We start from the raw sequence: 19,433 nt of genomic DNA, 5'->3' as shown, positions 1-19,433 counted from the left end.
TAAAATAATGATTAATTGCATTGTCATGAGTAATGTGATCATAAAATTAGCCACAATAGTAAGAATTTGTGTATATTTGTAATACAAATACTTATTTAAATGGTAACATGTGGCTAAAATAGATTTTTGAAAAATAAAGTGATAATTTAGCCTATGCGTAATGGACTCTACTGTTTTTAGTGTTTGTAGCTAAAGTGTCCAGAAGGGGGCAATGCTGTCTTATAAACCCCAAACCTACCTTTTCACTTCAATATGAGGGAACAATTTTAGCCTTTTGACTTCAGCCGTCTTTTTTCTTTTTCTTTTTTTTTTTTTTAATATACTCAGATACAATGCAACACATAACTGGCTGGGACTCACTGTATTCTGTTTATTTGAGAATAACAAGATACTTATTTATTCTTTTATTTTATCTGTCCAATCCTATACCTTCACCTGTAACACATGCATTATGCACAATATTTTTTAATAGTGAAGCCCTACTGTATATAGATTCTAATCTGTATTACCAAATGACCAGGGTGCTAAGGTAAGCAGCGATGTCTCTGTTTATGCTGCAGAGCGGCGCCGTTAGGATCCCTGTCAGAAGTGACGCCCTGTGGTTCAGTGACATCAGGCCTTAATAGGCCGACAGGTGGGCCGCACGTCGCCAGAGACTTCAGAGGCCAGTGGGAGTAAATGATACATAGAAATGGTTGCTTTCTACACTCATTAATCTCCCGCATTGGAAATTGAGATGGGTGGGGGAATCCCTCAGCCTTGATCTCAACCTTTTGACCTCGTCAGATCATTTATTTTCATTAGTCCTCACGATGAAGAACTGGCCAGCCTCAATCCAGACAACCACCCTACCCCTTCCCCCTAAAACACGGAGAACGTCTCAAACATCTTCTTAATTCCACACCCAGCCCCCAAAACGTAATGCTCTGGAGTTTCTCTGGACACATCTAAATCAACATGAGTGAGTTCTTACATCTGAGTTTTCCTGTTATAAAGTTTCTCACAGCAAACTTTATGCCCACAAATATCAAAAAATACAACAAGATAAGAAGTGTGTAGTATGCGATTCTCAAGTCTTATAAAAGAGCTCTTTTATTTCCTGTCTGTTTGAAGCATACATGTCATCAATGCACAACACTTTAAAAAAAATAAATTAAAAAAAGTCTGAACAATTCCTCTTGTGGCGTCCCGCTGTTGCTGTCACTGAGTGGGATGACGGAGTATTTTTCCTGCCTCTCCACCGACTCTCTGCTGGGCAGCTGGGGACTAATTGGCTCTTGCTCGGCCTAATGACGCCTCCTCTCGGGTCACAACCTCTCCACCTGATGACCCGTTGTTGCTACTGATACGTGAGCTGCACTTTGACAGTGACCTGGTCAGACACATTCTCCGTGGTTCCTGTGCTGAGGCAGCAGTGCCTTTTCCTTACATATGTATCTAAAAATGACATTGCTTGTGCATGGGCTTTGCTCAAATCAAGCCTTTGTCACCTACAAAGACTTTGATGGGACACAAACTCAGGTTAAAAGCTGAACAGTCAACAGACTGGGAAGATTGGTGGAGTCGTCACATTCACCCTGTTTGACATATTCATGGAGGAGGTGTCTGCAGAGCAACAGGTAAACAGAGAAAGACTCACTCAGCCAGCCTATTTTTTTTTCTTTTTAAATACAGAGGAGTTATGTTACTTGTCACATCAGCACAATTTGATTTGACCCCAAAAGCTTGAATGTTGAAAGGTATGTGCTGCCTTGTTGTTAATGTAGCCCTTGCCACCTGAAGACTGGGAGCAGACAGGCAAAGTTCAGCGTAGGCATTAAAGTCAGCCTTTCAGGTAAGCCTGGACACCGAGGCCAGACTTTGTGGTGGTCTTTAAAGGGTTTTCTGGGGGCCATAATGAGCCTCAGCAAGCCTAGTGCCTGGCTTAATGAAAACACTGTGACATCTGAAGGGAGGGGGTATTACAGGTCAAAACTACAGGGGCTGTTTTAACATGCATCCAATGAAAATGATGGTTATCGTAAACACCTTTCAGACACAATAATCACATGTCTGCTTCCCAGTCAGCCTGGACTATAGAGACACACGAGGAGCAGGATGGCTGATAGTGTATTGGACATAAGAGCAAGTGTACCGGGAAGTAAAAACACGAGAACCAAAATATTTATTGTTAGTGCAGTTAGCCAATTAAAAGCATGAGTGTGACCCAATAGGTCCATTGGTTTTAACTGATGTCGACTATTGTGGAATGTTGTCATGCTCCACTATGTGATGAAAATGAAATATTCCAACCTGAAACTGATACCAATAGGAAGTGGTGAACTACACTTATGGAATTTAAATGAAAATGTTGCAAAAACTCTTTTGGGCGTACGCTGCTTCAGATCCTTTCAAGTTGCTCACAAACTGCAGTGAAAATGTTAAAGAGAATAATGTAACCAAGGGGTCCAACCTAATAAAGAAGTCAGATGTGCAGTATTTATCCAAAAAGCTAGAATAACATTAGAAATAATTTTTGCAACAGAGAATATGACCTTTGATACGGCATTTAACAGGAAACTGCATCAATTCTATTTATAAAGGAAGGTGTGGACATACGTAAAAGAGAGAAAATGGTGTTATCATGTAAGCAATCAGGGTGTTATCTTTCACAGCACATCATCGAGATCTACTGAAGTGTAATCAAACTGTAACAGTCAATAATTGTACCTGACAACAAAGTAGAATGCACAAGTAAATAAAAAAATTAAACATCCAAACCTTTGGCACCAGAACAAAAAGTATCTTCTCGTCGCTTTCTGAAGTTAAATATACCAACTTCATAAAAAAAGGGAAAACAAGCAAAGATGTCAAAGACCTCCAGAAATGTATGGAGGTGCTAACAGCGTGGGGATGACCTGACAAGCAGAGTGATAAATATTAGCTTATATGACAGACATGATGATGTGAAGCAAGTGTCTCTACACCTACTTTGCTTACAGATAATATGCAGATAGCTATTTTTAATCCCTTTACTATTTAACTGGAAACAATTGACAGGAGAGGCTTTGAGCTTGCGTCAACAAATGAGCAATACAATAAAATCATGTTCCTGCCATGCAACTGCTTTGCACTTTAAAAAAAAAAAGTGAACTTTGTGGAGGCGGAGAAAGAGGAGACGGACGAAGGAGTCGAGTCGCTTTTTCCTTTATTTTCTCCAACCGTCTGAGAGTTCACCTGTCAAATAACCAACCCCCGGTGTCACTGCACTACCCCTTATAAACACCTCCCACTATCAACACCACACCACGTGACCGACACACCCACTCCATTCTGCTTGGGAGAACCTCCCCCTCAGGTGCACACCACACAGCCTCCCCCCCGAACAATCAGAATGGTACTACAAGATTTTTTTTTTTTTTTTTTATAGTCCCACTTGGGAGGTCTGCACAGCCGACCATATCGGCTGCGTTGCACCACCACAGGAGGAGGTGCAGGAGGAGGTGCAGGTACCGGCACCGGGGTCACTGCAGGTGCAGGCGCTGTGGCAGGTGCAGGGGCTGTGGCAGCTGACGACTTGGGGGGGGGGGGGGGCGCCCACGTCTTGGGGGTTGTGCCACCTCCACCGGCTGCTCCAGCATGGTGTGGGCCGGCTTCAGGCGGTCCAGTGAAACCCGGACCCGTTTACCCCCCATGTCCACCACAAAGTTCTTTGTCCCTGCCTCAAGGACATGAAAGGGGCCGTCATACGGCGGCTGAAGTGGGGAACGGTGAGCGTCATGCCTGATAAAGACATATTTGGCTGCCATCAGGTGTTTTGGGACGTATGACCGGGGAAGGCAGTGATGAACTGGGACCGGGTCGAAGGTGTGGACTGCCCCGTTGAACCTTGGTCGTCCCGCTGTGACCCCCCAGGGTTCCGATGGCTGTGGCAGGAACTCCCCGGGGACCCGTAGTGGCTGCCCCAACACCAGCTCCGCAGATGATGACTGGAGATCTTCCTTCGGAGCCGAACGCAGGCCCAACATGACCCATGGCAGTCGGTCAACCCAGTTGCTGTCTGTGAGTGTGGCTCGGAGCGCGGCCTTCATTGTGCGATGGAAACGCTCACACAGTCCATTGGCCTGTGGGTTGAATGCCGTTGTCCGATGCAGCTGCACTCCCAGGCCTTTAGCCACCTCTGTCCACAGCTCGGAGGTGAACTGGGAGCCTCTGTCCCAAGTGACGTCCAATGGCGTGCCGAACCGTGCCACCCAGGTGGCTATGAAAGCACGAGCCACCTCTGCCGACGTCGTTGAAGCCAGCGGGACCACCTCTGGCCACCTCGTGGTCCTGTCCACCATGGTGAGGAGGTGCGTAAAGCCTTGGGAGGGAGGCAGCGGACCCACTAAGTCCAGATGCACATGGTCAAACCTCCGTTCCGGGACCAGGAACGGCTCTAGGGGGGCTTTGGTGTGACGCTGTACCTTGGACCGCTGACACGCCACACAGGAGGCTGCCCAGCTCCTGATGTCCTTCTTGAGGCCCGGCCAGACAAACTTTGCCCCCACCAGCTTCACCGATGCTCTCACGCCTGGATGCGATAGGGCATGAACAGCATCAAAAACCTGCCGTCTCCAGCCAGCAGGTACCATGGGGCGGGGCTGACCTGTAGACACATCGCAGAGGAGTGTGGCACCATGGTCGTGGAACAGCAAATCCTGCAGCTGTAGACCTGTGGCGGCTGTCCTGAAGGCCTGGATGTCAGAGTCTGCCTGCTGGTCGCTGGCCATGGCAGTGTAGTCCACCCCAAGGTGCACAGAGTCCACGTGTGCCCGGGAGAGGCAGTCGGCCACAGCATTACTTTTTCCAGCCACATGCTGAATGTCTGTAGTGAACTCTGAAATGGCAGAAAGGTGGTGCTGCTGCCGCCCAGACCATGGCTCTGAGGTCTTGGACATGGCGAAGGTGAGGGGCTTGTGGTCCACAAAGGCAGTAAACCGCGGACCTTCCAACAGGAACCTAAAATGGCGGACGGCGAGGAAAAGAGCCAAAAGTTCTCTGTCAAATGTGCTGTACTTCCTCTCGTTGTCGCGCAGTTGTTTGCTGAAAAACGCCAGAGGCTGCCAGGCTCCAGCCACCCATTATTCACATACTGCGCCCACTGCGTAGTCCGAGGCATCGGTGGTGAGCGCTACCGGTGCCGTGGGAGATGGGTGGGCCAGCATGGTGGTGTTGGGAGCACAGCCTTGGCCTTTTCGAAAGCGAGGATCTTTTCTGCGGACCAGTTCACGTCCTGCTTGGCCTTTTCGCCCCTCAGTGCTTCATAGAGAGGCTGCATCAGCTGAGCTGCATGTCTGATGAAGCGGTTGTAAAAGTTCACCATGCCCAGGAACTCCTGCAGTGCCCTGATGGTCTTTGGGCGCGGAAAAGCAGTGATTGCTTTCACCTTTGCCGGTAAGGGCACCACTCCCAGTCCTGACACATGGTGGCCCAGAAACTCAATCTCTGAGAGTCCAAAACAACACTTAGCTAGGTTCACGATAAGTCCATGCTCCTGCAGTCTTTCAAAAAGCTGACGCAGGTGTAGCAGGTGCTCCGGGGGCGAGGCGCTGGCCACCAGGATGTCATCCAGGTAGATGAATAGGAAAGGTAAGCCCCTTAAGACGGAGTCCATCAAGCGCTGGAACGTTTGTGCTGCACCTTTCAGACCAAATGGCATCCGCAGAAACTCAAATAGTCCAAAAGGTGTGATCACTGCAGTTTTGGCAACATCCTGTGTGTGGACTGGCACCTGGTGGTCGCCTCTCACCAGATCCACCTTGGAAAATATTACCTTCCCTGCCAGGTGGACGGAAAAGTCTTGGATGTGCGGAACAGGGTATCGATCATGTGCCGTGACCGTATTAAGGCGTCGAAAATCCCCACAAGGCCTCCAACTCCCATCAGATTTTGGGACCATATGCAATGGGGATGCCCACGGGCTGTCAGAGCGCCGCACGATACCCAGTCTCTCCATAGTGGCAAACTCCTCCTTAGCAATCGCCAGCTTTGCCGCATCCAGTCGGCGGGGGCGAGCAAAAACCTGCGGCCCAGCCGTGGGGATATAATGTTCCACTCCGTGTTTGACTACTGCGGCTGAAAACGTGGGGACAGTCAGTTCAGGAAACTCTGCCAGGAGCCGCTGGCAAACATCCCCCGAAGCCAAGATATTAGCGAGGGACACCACCTCTCCTTTCCCCAAAGTGCAGGAGAAGGAGGAGAATGAGACGGCGTCCACCAGGCGGTGATTCACCATGTCCACTAAGAGTCCATGCGCACACAAAAAATCTGCTCCCAGGATGGGCACGGATGCAGCAGCCATCACAAAATCCCATCCGAACTGACGGCCATTAAAACACACCTTCACGAACCTGGTGCCAAATGTGCGGATGGAAGTCCCGTTAGCTGCATCCAGAGGCGGCCCTTTACCGCCGCTCTCGACATTGGTGGAGGAGGCGGGGATGATGCTCCGCTGGGCCCCGGTATCCACGAGGAAATGCCTACCGGATACAGTGTCTTTAATGAAGAGCAGCGTTCCGATGTCCCCGGCGCTCATGGCTGCTAACGAGTGCCGGGTCTGGCGTTTCCCTGCACAGAGAAGGAGCGGGGCGGTGTGCAGCGCTTGGCTCTGCTCCAGAACCGCCGGTGAAAAAAACACAGCTGGTTGTCATTCCTGCGCCGATACGTAATAGTCCCAACCGCAAACGGCGCTTCGTCCTCGGCCGGTGTTCCGGTGGCTCCGGCAGGACTGCATGCACTCCGTACTGCCGTGATGCGAGCAGGAGCTTGTCTGCCTCTTCCGCCAGTCCCCGATAGTCCTTTGTGTGCACGAGTGGAGAACTCGCCAGTGCCGTGCGGACTGGAGCTGGGAGTTGACGCAGAAACAAGTGGATAAACAGGAACTCCGCGTCCCCCGATCCCCGCAGCGCCAACATGTTCTCCATCAGCTCCGTTGGTTTACTGTCTCCCAAGCCGTTGAGAGACAGGAGACGCTCGGCTCGCTCGGCGTCGGAAATCTGTAACAGCCGCAGGAGCAGAGTCTTGAGGGCGGCGTACTTTCCTTGCGCCGGCGGGTCCCGAAGCAGCCCCATCACTCGGTGGGTGGTGGAAAAGTCCAGAGCTGCGACGACGTGGTAATACTTGGTGTCGTCGGCCGTGACTCCCCGGAGGGGTTATATTGAATGTAGAAAATATCCATTGCATTACATCACATGTTTACACTACAATTACTCAGTTCAACTGGCAGTACTCCCATGGAGTCCTGCCTGGTTTTCACTTGGTAGAAGCTGAAAGAGGAACTTCAGCCCCTACTGAAAACTTTTCCTACTGAAAACAAGCGAATGCCACTCCTTTTAAATTGAAAGGGCAGTGGCTTCCCATTACACATCAATGTCCATTGATCGGTTTTGAAACTATTGCCTTTTACAGCAACTTTCATGAACTTCCACCACAAGTACACAGAGCAAAGACAATCGAGATCATCACACACAGTGTAAAGGGCAACTGAGGGCTGTGTAGGTCAGATCAAACCCCTTGGCGCACTTGTTTTCTCAACCAGGTTATCTGTGCTCATGCACTGTGGAAATGCAACTGCTGGGATTGACATGCAAACACCCACAGAGATATATCATACACAGCAGTGTCTGAGAGATGAAATAAGGGGCTTAGATGAAGGGGGCAGGGTTGTCTCTGGTGAAACCCTGACTGACATGGCAGCTCCGGGGTAATCCTGCTAATCCTCTGCCAGCTCCGGGGTGCGGTGGGACTGAAGGCCTCTGACCCTTCAGCCAAGGAGGCGCTGACACAAATACACAGACCAAAATTTTGGTGGCCTTTATAATTCATAATCACATGCCTTTTTACACATTTGTGTGTGTGGAGTTTGAGTCGCTTCTCCACCACTTCTCTTGTATGCATTGTCGAATACACCAACAGCATTTGTTTACCATTATGAATGTTCATGCAGCCTGTTCGATCCAACTCACTCAACAATTGTTCTCACAGTACCATGGAAAGTGTAGAATTGTTAGGAACATTTATCTTATATCCGGAAATAAAAATAAATGCGTATTTGGCAATAGGTAATATTTACCTCAGAATTAGGAAAAAATTATAATAATAATAAATCCACACTTTAGGACAATATCATGAAAAGGAACGTACTTTATGTTTCCAAATAAACCTTGTACATGTATGAAGCGTGTGTCGAAACAGGCACAGTTCGAGGCGTTTAGTTTGAAATGACACGAAGGAAAAAGCCTCTCCACCTCCTCAGACTTGATGCAGCTGCCTGGTGGAGATAATTGGAGCTCTAAAGCCCCGTCTCCACCGCACACAAGTGCCGGGACGGAGCGGAGCGGTACGGAGCAGTTCGGAATAGAGACCCCGACCGAAATTTTGGGTCGCGTCCCCACTGCAGAGAGGAGCGTGAAAAGTGGGCGGGGCTCCGGTGTCTCGGCCACTTGCCGGCGGCTTGGGGCGACGTGCCCCGCACTCGAGCGCTCGGGTGCGGGGCAAGTGGCCGGAGCGTTCCTCCCGGTTGACTGAGGCACAGACACGGGAGTCTGAGCTTTCTGCTCAAACGCAGGAGGTTCTCCACTCCGGCGCTGACCGCGGTCCGGCAGCACAGAGCCGGAACACGGAGGCGCTGAGCTCCGAGCTCCTTTTCATCGCTTCCGCGGTCCGTCCCCGCGATAAAGCACCACTGAACGCGGCTGAACAGAACGCTGACCGCCTCTGGAAAGCGGAGCTGCCGGAGCGCAGTCAGCGCCGGAGACGAGTGCTCCAGACTCCGGTGTCCCGGACGCGCATCCACGCCACGGCGAGCGCTATGCTGCAAACAGAAAACTCCAACGCGATGCAAAGTCCGAGCCCCGGTCTCCCCCTGCCTCAAGTCGCTCTTTCACAACAAACACTAAAGTTGAGCAGCAAAGAAAAGAAAATGAAAAAAAAAACAACCAGTGCACAGCTGACCACACTGACAGCAGAGGATTCAGCCGGCACATTAACATATTGTGGGTGTGTAGTAAATCACTGACCAATCAGCAGACAGCAGCTCAAACTCAGAGCCGTTCCATGGTCCCCGGCACCCCAACGGAAGGGTAGCGGAAAAGTGGTCGCCTTTGGAGCGGTCTGGAGCGGTTTAGACTGCATTCCTGTCGTGACACGCGAACCGGAGCGGTTTAGACCGGTCTAGGCAGGTACTTTTTGTGCGGTGGAGACGGGGCTATATATAGACTGCATTCCTGTCGTGACACGCGAACCGGAGCGGTTTAGACCGGTCTAGGCAGGTACTTTTTATGCGGTGGAGATGGGGCTAAAGTGTGCTCTGCGCTGTGCTGCGCTCTCACACACACATAGAACAATTGATGGGAGACAAACTCCTCTATGACGCGAGGAAATACTGATCGGAGAATAAAACGATTTGTTCACTTTTTCGAGCGACATAGTTTTTTCTTTTTGATTTATGTTTACGGAGGGGGACTTACGCACGGATTGTTCGGCATCTGTGCCATAGCACAGCAGTGAGGCGGCTTCGCCAAAAATAATTCCCCTTACCTGCAACTTTTTCAACAGGGGCCTCATGGGGTATTGTGGTATCATCGACAATTTACGTGTTTTGCCATCGCCTCGCACTAGATGGAAACTGTTGTTGATGTGCACCATGCTGTGCTTTTGTGGATATTTCATATATTACAACTTTGGCGACCGTTTAACTGCGTTCCCGGTGAGGCGTGCAAGCCAGGGAGTCACTTCTGACAATCACATCTCCAGGGGCTTGCTGCACGAGAAAAACGATGGGGACTACGCAGGGGAAGAGTTGGAAGAAGTTGATAGTGACGATGGACTCGGGGAAGACCTTCCCGATGAGCAGTTGCGACGAAGGTTTCCGCAGGCGATCATCATCGGGGTGAAGAAAGGAGGGACCGGCGCGCTGCGGGATTTTCTGCGCTTGCATCCGGACGTCGTTGCAGTGGGAGGAGAGCCGCACTTCTTCGACCGCAACTACGAGAAGGGACTGGACTGGTACAGGTAAACCCCGACCTCCGCTTATAATCAAACTTTATACCTGGACAGCCAGCGTGCACCAAAGCAGCTCAGTCTGGCAAAGACGAGTTCAATTAAATTGTACTCACATCCAACTGCTGGAGGTTTGAAATCATGTGCTGTTAGTGCACTCGCTGAAGAACGTTCAGGGCATTTTCAAGACTTTGTGTGACAACTCAAAACGCCACATGCCATTTATAGGTCACAAAATAAAATATGTGGAAATATGGAATATTACATAAGTGCGCTCACAATTAGAAAATCTGTAAATTGAAGAAAATTCTCACTGCGTTTGACAAAAGCTTTAGCCACAGGAAAATAAAACAATATTATGCTGCTGTGATTGACATCAGAGAGAGAGAGAGAGAGAGAGAGAGAGAGAGAGCGAGAGAGAGAGAGAGCGTCATCTGCTTTTGATTTGATCTGACGCCCTTTCTGATCCTGAGCAGTCTGGGTGGTTTGCTCAGGGACCCTCGGCAATGGGCTTTGAACCAACAAACTTCTGTTTACAAACTGCTTAGTTTTGAAAACATCAGGGGTCAGGAAGTGACCATATGTGGTTGTACGGCTCACAAAGGGCTCGCAGCTAAAATGTAACTTGTTAAAATAAAATAAATTCAATTAATAAATAAACATGATTGCATTTAAATAGCAAACAGAAAGCATTATTGTGGATTATTTGGGGGAAATGAACTGTGCCAAGTTGTAATCTTATTCTGAATATTAAGACATTTCACCTTTCGTCTTCATCTCAAACCTAATATTGCTCATTTGCCATCACTTTACCTGGATCACTCCCAGTTGACATAAACTGTAATCTGCTGTCATAATCAATAGTTCACTAAGCTGTTGGAGTCACAAGAGGATTAAAAGTGGCATTTCAGTTATTGTTTTGTTTGTTTTGATTGATCAAAGTTAGAAGAAAAACCTATCACTGCATTAAAATAGGCTTTATTGAGCCTTATGAGATTTGTCAGTGACGTATATGTGTAAATGTTATGTTATGTAATACTTTGAAGTCACCTTGTGATTTACACACACATTTGCTGCTGAAAGTTTTGTTAAATTCTGCATCTACTTGGTGAGAAAAGCACTAAAACGGTATTTAAGCAGATCACGTGCAACGTCTTGTACTATAAGCTATGTCGCAGATTCAATCAAAACTCAAATTGGTCTCTTTGACAAAGAGAGACAACACCTTCATTTTGCCTTCATCAATCAAAAAATGGTTATTGAGTCGTGGGGTTGTGCAACTGGAACATCTTGACACTGTTTGCAACTTGAAGATCTTCATTCCTGAGGGAAGATATTCCAGTTGTTCAAGTTCAACCATAATTAAACAATCAAAATGTGTTTTAATTGGTTGTTTCAGTCATTCGATAGTGGTTTTGAAACTTGACTCAGGAATGAAGATCTTCAAGATGCATATATGTAAAGATGTTTCTTTATGGTGCTGACCTATACAAGTGTCAAAGTCTAAGGCTATGCACATTCCTTTACTCGTTGTATGACGGTAATTGCAAATTCCATCATTGTGCATTGAAGACTATGAATGAAAGCCAGCAATTATCTGCTCACTGATGCAATCACTCAACTTTCACAGCTCATAGTGGAAAAACAGAAAACTCCAGGTGAATAATACCGATGGAATATCAATATCTTTTGTAGCCAAGTTGTTTGTCCTTGAGTGCCTTACATCAGAGTGACTACATTGTTCACCAGAGATAATAAGAGATGCTGCTGCTTTCGGTGTCCATTTGACTGAACTCGGGGATAAACACGCAATGTCAAAGGATTTAGACAGTGTTTCAAAGCTGGTTCTATGAAGCCACAATAGGGGAAGCGAAGTATTGTTCAAAGGACTTCTCGCTTAAGCTCCTTTAAGAATTTCCGGTCAGGTTTAGGACATTTTTGGATGATCAGTCTGTGAAGAGGATCTTTTATCTGTCCCTACAGATTGAACATTAGGATCAAAGTGACACTATGCTTGGAGACGTTTTGAAATTATTACACTTAATAGTCTTCGTAGTATTCCAATATTCCCCTTGTAGTGCGTTAGTGGAAAATGCAATGGAAGAAGATATGCTTAAAAAAGAAAATGTTCCATCACTGAAAAGCTTCAACACCTTAACGTTTCTTCCTCCATAGCAGGTGGAGCTAAACATCCAGCCACTGAATCTGAGACACTACGCATAAGAGTACCACGGCAACGACTCAAACTTAATATATAGGAGAGTCCTGGAGCATACAGCTCTTGGATTAATCATTGTGAGAGTAATATTTTATTGTGCAAAGGTGTCTACTTTGCAAAGGTGACTGGCTTCTCCATATGTTTCACTTCATTACCCTTGCACTAATATCGAGCTGTCACTCGGGAAGTAAGGCACGGTGTGTTGCGTGGGCTTATCAGCTCCCATGGTGGCATTGAGTTATGCCCACAACATTTATCTGCTGTGACTGGTGTGTCCATCCTGCTGGAGGTCCACTGTGTCCATCCCCCTGGAGGCCCCCATAGAGGAGAAAGCCCTTCGCACAGCAGGACACCGACAACAATATAACATGTTTTCACCCACAGACAGCAAAAAAAAAAAAAAAGAGAGAGAGAGAGACCCAGACAGACAATTGTGCACGCTTACTCACACAGAGCACAGTGGGCAATTCCTTAAATCCGTGGGAACTGCTTCCTGCTCGGCCCCTCCTTTCTTTAAATACGACATCATTTTAACTTCCCCCTAAATGTCTCTTCTGGCAAATTAAACACTCATCTACTGAAAGCACACTTAACTCAAGTCTTGAGCGTTCTATACAGTAAATGTGACTTAATCGCTGTAATCATGTTTTTCTTCTTAAAGTTCCACAATGAAGAGGTTTCTTACAACTCAGCGAGTGTCAGAGGAGACAGCCTACAGTAATCCTGCTCAGAGCCCCGGGGGAGCTTATTGCAGCGCAGTGCCACATAGAGGGCAGTAAATTTAGAGTGAGCCTTTTCTTACTGTTGCACCGCAGAGCTCAATGAAAGGGGGTGTTGGAGAACCCCCGAGGACTGCATTAACCACAACAATAAAGGAGCAGACAATTAGTGTGAAACATGTTTTCTCTGCCTTTACTTTGTATGCAAATGTGCTCAGAAGGGTGAAAGTGCCCTTTGACGAAGCCCAGCAGGAGTTCCTCAGAAAGAGCGTTCATTGGAACCTTCCCAAGAAAAGACTCAAACACTAGAAGTAAGCATTTTTTTAAAGCCTAAAAGTTGACTTTTGAAGATCATTCTCTGCAAAAGTTGAATTTTTTTTTCAGCCCCTGAAGAGTAGCTTCATCTGAGTCTACTGGTGGATTTTTGCTTACTCAACACTTTTAGTTGCATGGAATCCAGGGAATTGGTGCAAGTGAGAGCGATTTCCCAATGAATGTAATGTGCTTAAACTAATGTGTCAGCATGCTGACAAGAAAAGAGAAGTGCATTGATAATGAGATGCTTCAAATGAGCAATTCACACACGTGAGGTGACGTTTCCAACATAGATTTTTTCTCTAACAGCCTTGACAATTTAAAAAACATTATGTCCTTCAAAAAGCTTTTCAATCTTGTCCTCTTATAAATTTTTTTTTTTTTTTGTGCAAGCATCTATTAAATGAATCAATCAGACTGTCAATACAGGTAATCGGAACCCCGCCCCTCCTTATTCTGGCTACTGGAGATTAATTTGCCACAGCAACCCCCTGGACTTTTCCTTGAGGCAATTTGTCAAACCGCAGCACTTATCACAGCACTTTGGAAACACTGAAACAAAACAAGTTCACTCCATTATATCCCCATGAGTTGTTGACTTCCTCCTTGCCCTCCTTTGTTGTATCTTCAGAGAGATTCGGTTGTTTTTCTGATATTTCCCCTTCACTCTCCTGCTGAAACTCCCTGACAGAAAGTCAGAGTGACTTTAGAAAGAAGCAGCCCTCTTTGAAAGCCCCAGTCTTTGAAATGATGCTCACTTTTACTGATCCCGTCAGACCAAACTGCCTCTGTGAGGAACTTGATAAATATTTGAGCCTTACATATGATAGTCAGAGGTTTTTGAACGCAATAATTTAGCAAAGCCTCCACTGCATGCCTTTTTACCACAGTGCACAAAACACACTCATATCATGTCTCTGAGCGAAGAGTAACAACAAGCAACAAGCATCTGCTACATGATACTTCTCGTCTTTAATTTCTTAATCCAGAATTTAAGATCTCACCTGTTGTTGAGTCTCTCTGAGTGCAATTAGATTGTAATGATGTTTTTTATTCAAGCACACCACCTGCTTTACTCCATTAGAGTTCTGAAGACAGTGTGTGACGTAACACGTCAAATGTGCCGGTAGCAATCAGTCTTCGTAGTTGTTAACTTACCTCTGTGATATATGCAAAACAACACAATGTGATTAGCTCCAGGCATTTGGTGTACCTGGGAAGCAACACCCTGTTTTAAAGTGCTCGCTGGCTCCATAAACCATGAAGTGAATTGTTTTGTGTGAATGCAAGGCTGACAGCTGTGTGAAGGGAGCCAGGATGCCTTATGTACCATTCCCCCATCGTCTCCTCCTCCTCTCTTCAGAATGGGCCTCTTTCCACCAGAAAGCCAGGTGGCCTTGAGTTCTGCATATTGACAGTAATGATGGAGGATGGGAAAAAGTCATTCTCTGCTCCATCCCTGTTGTTCAGGAATTCTGTGGAGAGACTGACTGCTGCTCAGCTTTATATAAGAAGGTCATTTGTGTGAGGCTGCTGCTGCTGCTGCAACTGATGATGCTGATGATGATGACTTTCACATGCCTGATAAGACGGACTGCGACATTCAGCCAACACCTTCCCTGTAGATGCCTTCCTCTTTGATTTCTTTCTGCTCTGATTATTGTAAGTGGTTGCATGCCACCACCTATCATCCTGTCTTTGAGAAGGGGGGTGATTCTAACAGTACCTCAACCCCTCTCAGAGCTGCAGGGGAAGATTAGAATTCATCACTGCATTAGATAATTCTGAGGGTTTGAGGTTTTTCTTTTTCTTTCTTGGAGCTGTCCCTTGTCAGCGAGGTCTGAAAAACTGAAATATAGATGCCAATTAGACTCAGTCAATGCAAAATTCTGTCAGATATATCTAAAAAAAATTCTGGCAGGAGTTTCCTGCACTGTACTGGTTGTATACTTTGGTGAATTCCTGTCCTGAAGGCTTCATGTGACAGCTGAGCACAAAGCTTCATGCAGTAATTCCTACCTTTGAACCTCGACGCTTATGGCAATGAAGGTAAACAGGCAACGTATTTCAAACCGTATGAAGTGGCACTTGATAACTTGAACACGTAAAGTGGTCCTTTGTCGTCTCCATTCTCCACATGGTGCCTGGTTTAATCTATTGCTCTCTTTACCCCTTCCTCTCCGGCAGTGTCTCTTTCTCATAACCCTTTTCCTCTGTGCCGCCTCTAATTTTCTCCTAATTACTGCAGTTCCTTTCTGAGTTGAGGTGAGAGGGAAAAAGATGGTGATGTTGAAAGTATCAACAACATTATAGATCTAATGCAGTAATTATAAGTAGAAACAGTTTCAAAGTGTAAAATCCACGATTTTCAGCTTTAACAATACATTTGAATCCTACTTGGATGTTTTAGAATATTTCTGTGTTTATAGATTTATGAAGTAAAATGGGAACATGCAGAATTAATTAAGGGGCAAAATGTCAATGCAGACTCAAAGAGTGGGCTGGTTTTTATGTTGTTGTCTGGAAGCTGAATGTGAATGCCTTTGCATGGCTGATTGATAGATGAAAATGCAATGGATCCTATTGGTTCCACATTGTTTATTAAACATTACAAATTGTTAAAACTTCCTACATGTACCCCCCTTGGGCAACTCTTTCACTCAGTCAGGGTTGTTCTCTCATGCTTTATCTGTGCTAAGATGAATAATGCATGGACTCCGCATGCAGATTGTTTTCCTCGTTGAAAGTTTGATTGGTGTTAAGTTTTTGTTCTCTTTAAAGCCCTGAGGAAGGCTTCCACCGTGCTAATTGAGTTATTTGAGTCTTGTCCACCAATTACCTATATTGCATTCTTGATGTTCTTTTGGGCATTTTCAACTTTGGTTCCATTTGTCAGGATAACTAAACGTGAAATACAAAGGTAGCAAAGAACAGGTGACACGAGATATGAAACAGTATAACAAGCAGTACTTCTTGTGTGTTTGTATCTGTCACTGATAAATAATGAGTGACGCCTCTTCTCCCAGCGCTCTCCACTGAAAAGTTTTCTTTCTGAAACATACATTTATATAAAAAAAACTGCCAGGGCTAAAGGGAGATGTCGAAGTGTCTGGTGTGCACACCGACTGATGGTTGGAAATGATGGCAATCACTTTAATGACATGGCTCATCTGCCTCCCCATTGTTTGATTAACCCCTCACTATCAAAAACTGACAATATTTTCTCACATCGGGGTTGTGGTGGTGGGGGTGTGTCCGAGCGCGGGCGCAGTGGAGAGCTGGAGGAGCTGCTCGGGGGAGGTGGGGCCCAGATGCAGCAGGAGCAGGTTATGATGAGCTGGCGGCGTCGGAAGTCCTTCCTGTGGTAGACGGAGAGGCGGACCAGGGACTGACAGCGAACACCGTTAGAATGTGATACCTGCAGACCAAACACATCTCAACCCAAATTTTAAAGTTTAAAAACACCCAGTGTGTATTATTGTCAAGTAGGATCAACCCACGCATATATACACTAAAAGGAATTATAAACAACATGATTAAAAGGATTTTGATCCAGTTATATAGGCTTTGTGTTCACACCATGTTCACCTGACTTCCGTGTGTGTTTATCCACAGCCTATATATTCATCACTCACTGTCATCGCCATCGCCATGTAGATATTTCCCCTTCTCTCTCTCTCTCTCTCTCTCTCTCTCGCTCTTTCTCTCTCTGGAGAAAAGGCAGCCATCCATGTAGCCAAGAAGGCAGTCATCCGACCCCTAATGCTCTATCGTGTTTTGCTCAGTCCTAATTCCCCTTGACTCACTTTTGCCATTATCCAGTCAGAGCTGCAGTTAACAGGGTGCATTGTGATCAACCTGAGCCTTCCAGGGTCAAAAAGGATATGCATTGACGAAAATGAAGAGCTAAAGCTTTTCCTTGGAAGGAATTTAAATTGTTGCAAAATCTTCAAAACATGAGGAGAAAGGTGCATAATATTTAAAACCCCAATCCTGCCTCGTCGGAGCAAAACCATCATTTATATGTTTACATGCAGGGGTCTAAGAATTATCGGCTTCAGGTAGATTGATTGTCAGCAGAATTTATGTTTATTTATGTCTCAAGAGTTTGAACATTTTGTTAACAGTGTTTGTGTTTCACGTGTAGTTGTGGATGATTGCTAGAACTCCTGCCATAAATACCAGACACTGTCACTTATTTTCCACTCAAAGCTGCTCACAATGTCTGCAGTTGTTTTTTTGGATGATGCTTTAATTATTCCAGCCTAACTTAGTTTGAAATATACAATGTAAACATAATTTTTTTTTAAAAATCCATCATTCTTTCAGAGCATTATTCTTTAGCTGTTAAAATACAAATATGTTATTTTAAAGATTAATGTCTGCAATGGTTCAAAGTGAATTAAACTGTCCAATATTGTAACCATAAACAACCATCATTGTTTTTTGTTTGTTTGTTTGTTTGTTTGTTTTTTTAGGAACTTGATGCCCAAATCGACAGAAAACCAAATGACGATTGAGAAATCCCCGTCTTACTTCATCAACAGCAGAGTTCCTGCTCGAATCCACGCCATGTCTAACTTAACAAAGCTGATACTTCTCGTCCGGGACCCTGTCACCCGGGTTATCTCAGACTACGCTCATGTTCTGGAGAAGAGAGTAAATGTTTCCTCCTTTGAGACCATGGCCTTCAAGAACATGTCAGCAGTGGTGAACAGTGAGTGGACTGGCATTCGAATCAGCCTCTATGCTAAACACATGGTGAACTGGATCCAGTACTTCCCCTTGAAACGGCTGCTGGTTGTCGACGGAGACCGTCTCATTAGGGAACCTGCCGCTGAATTAAGTCGTGTTCAGGACTTTCTTGGACTAAGGAAGTTGATCACAAAGAAGAACTTTGTCTTTGACACAGAAAAAGGCTTCTACTGCACCACAAAGGCTGAAGAAGACTACAAGATCCCACATTGTCTGGGAAAAGGCAAGGGCCGAGCCCATCCAGTTGTTCGTCCAGAATTGATACAGCAGCTAAAGATATTTTACAAACCCTTTAATAGGATGTTTTACAAAATGGTTGGTCAGGACTTTGGTTGGGATTAAGGAAAACAAAAGGGTGATAACAAAACGAAAAGAGTGATGTGGTTCCATGGTGTGTGGTTTTTATTTTCTTTTACCTTGCCAGTCGGGAGAAATGGTTTTACAGTATCTGTACAGTATTGATGGTATGTAAAATACTCAGAGCTCTATTTTAGGATAATTTATTGTTATGATATGAACTCACTAAGGTGCCTAATCAGGGGTATTCATCCGTTCTGATGAAGAATTTTTTCAAAGCACAGTGTCTTTACAGGTGTTGTCATCTGGGTCACACTCCCTGTTTTCTCTAGGATGTTTTGGGGGGTTTCGGTTTAAACTTGGGTCTATCTTACTAAATGACGGGTAATATCCTCTCAACATTTGTATGATGCTCAGAGGTCTGTGGGCCCACTTAGTCAAGTCAAAGCATGCCTCAGCTGAACCAGTACAACTTGCCAACTGGATCAATACAGTAATAGCTCCTCATCGTGTCAATTAGACCTGAAAGATGGTAATGCCTTAGTCCCTCGAGGGTTTCAATACAGCATTGAACCATTAATGGTGGCAAGTTTATGGTTGACCCTTGGGCCAAATTCAGGTTAATATAAGAATATACATTCCCATTGCAATATTGCAGCTTCACTGCTGTATTACTATTTCTATGTTAATCTGGATCCAAAACGGTTCAGTCAAAGAACATCTGGGATGTTTTTTTATCCAGATCTTTTAAGCCCTGAACAAAAAATGGATCCTCAGAAAAAAAGTAGTCTCCCCAGAATGCAATGGCTCTCATCCATTAACATTCACTGCTCACTGGAAACAGGTAATGTGTCAGTTCGACCCTTTCCGACACAACACTGCAATTTCTAGCGTTAAAAACAACATTCCAATGTATAATTTCAGTGATACCTGAACAAACCTTTCCATACTCAATTCTGGATTCACGTTGAAGGTTGGGTTTTATTCAACTTTCATGAACATGAAACAGCACTTGTAACATTATTCTATTATTCCATGACAAATGAACTGCAACCATGTTGTAGAGGCACTATTTTTATGTGTACATTGCTTGGCAAACACTGAAATGA

General features: G+C 45.6%; 1 protein-coding gene across 1 annotated transcript; it reads left to right on the top strand.

The window, feature by feature from the left end:
- Window positions 1-9,664: 9,664 nt before the first annotated feature.
- On the top strand, window positions 9,665-19,433 carry LOC308141730 (heparan sulfate glucosamine 3-O-sulfotransferase 3A1-like; the record flags this gene model as incomplete). Its single annotated transcript, XM_080511941.1, has 2 exons — window positions 9,665-10,032; window positions 17,751-19,433. 2 exons carry the CDS (start codon window positions 9,665-9,667, stop codon window positions 18,367-18,369), a joined length of 987 nt encoding a protein of 328 aa, XP_080368067.1. The 3' UTR covers window positions 18,370-19,433.

The sequence above is a fragment of the Blennius ocellaris genome (assembly GCF_963422515.1).
Source record: "Blennius ocellaris genome assembly, chromosome: 16".
Taxonomy (NCBI): domain Eukaryota; kingdom Metazoa; phylum Chordata; class Actinopteri; order Blenniiformes; family Blenniidae; genus Blennius; species Blennius ocellaris.
Note: the sequence above shows the minus strand (reverse complement) of the source record. Positions and strands in the feature narration are given on the sequence as shown.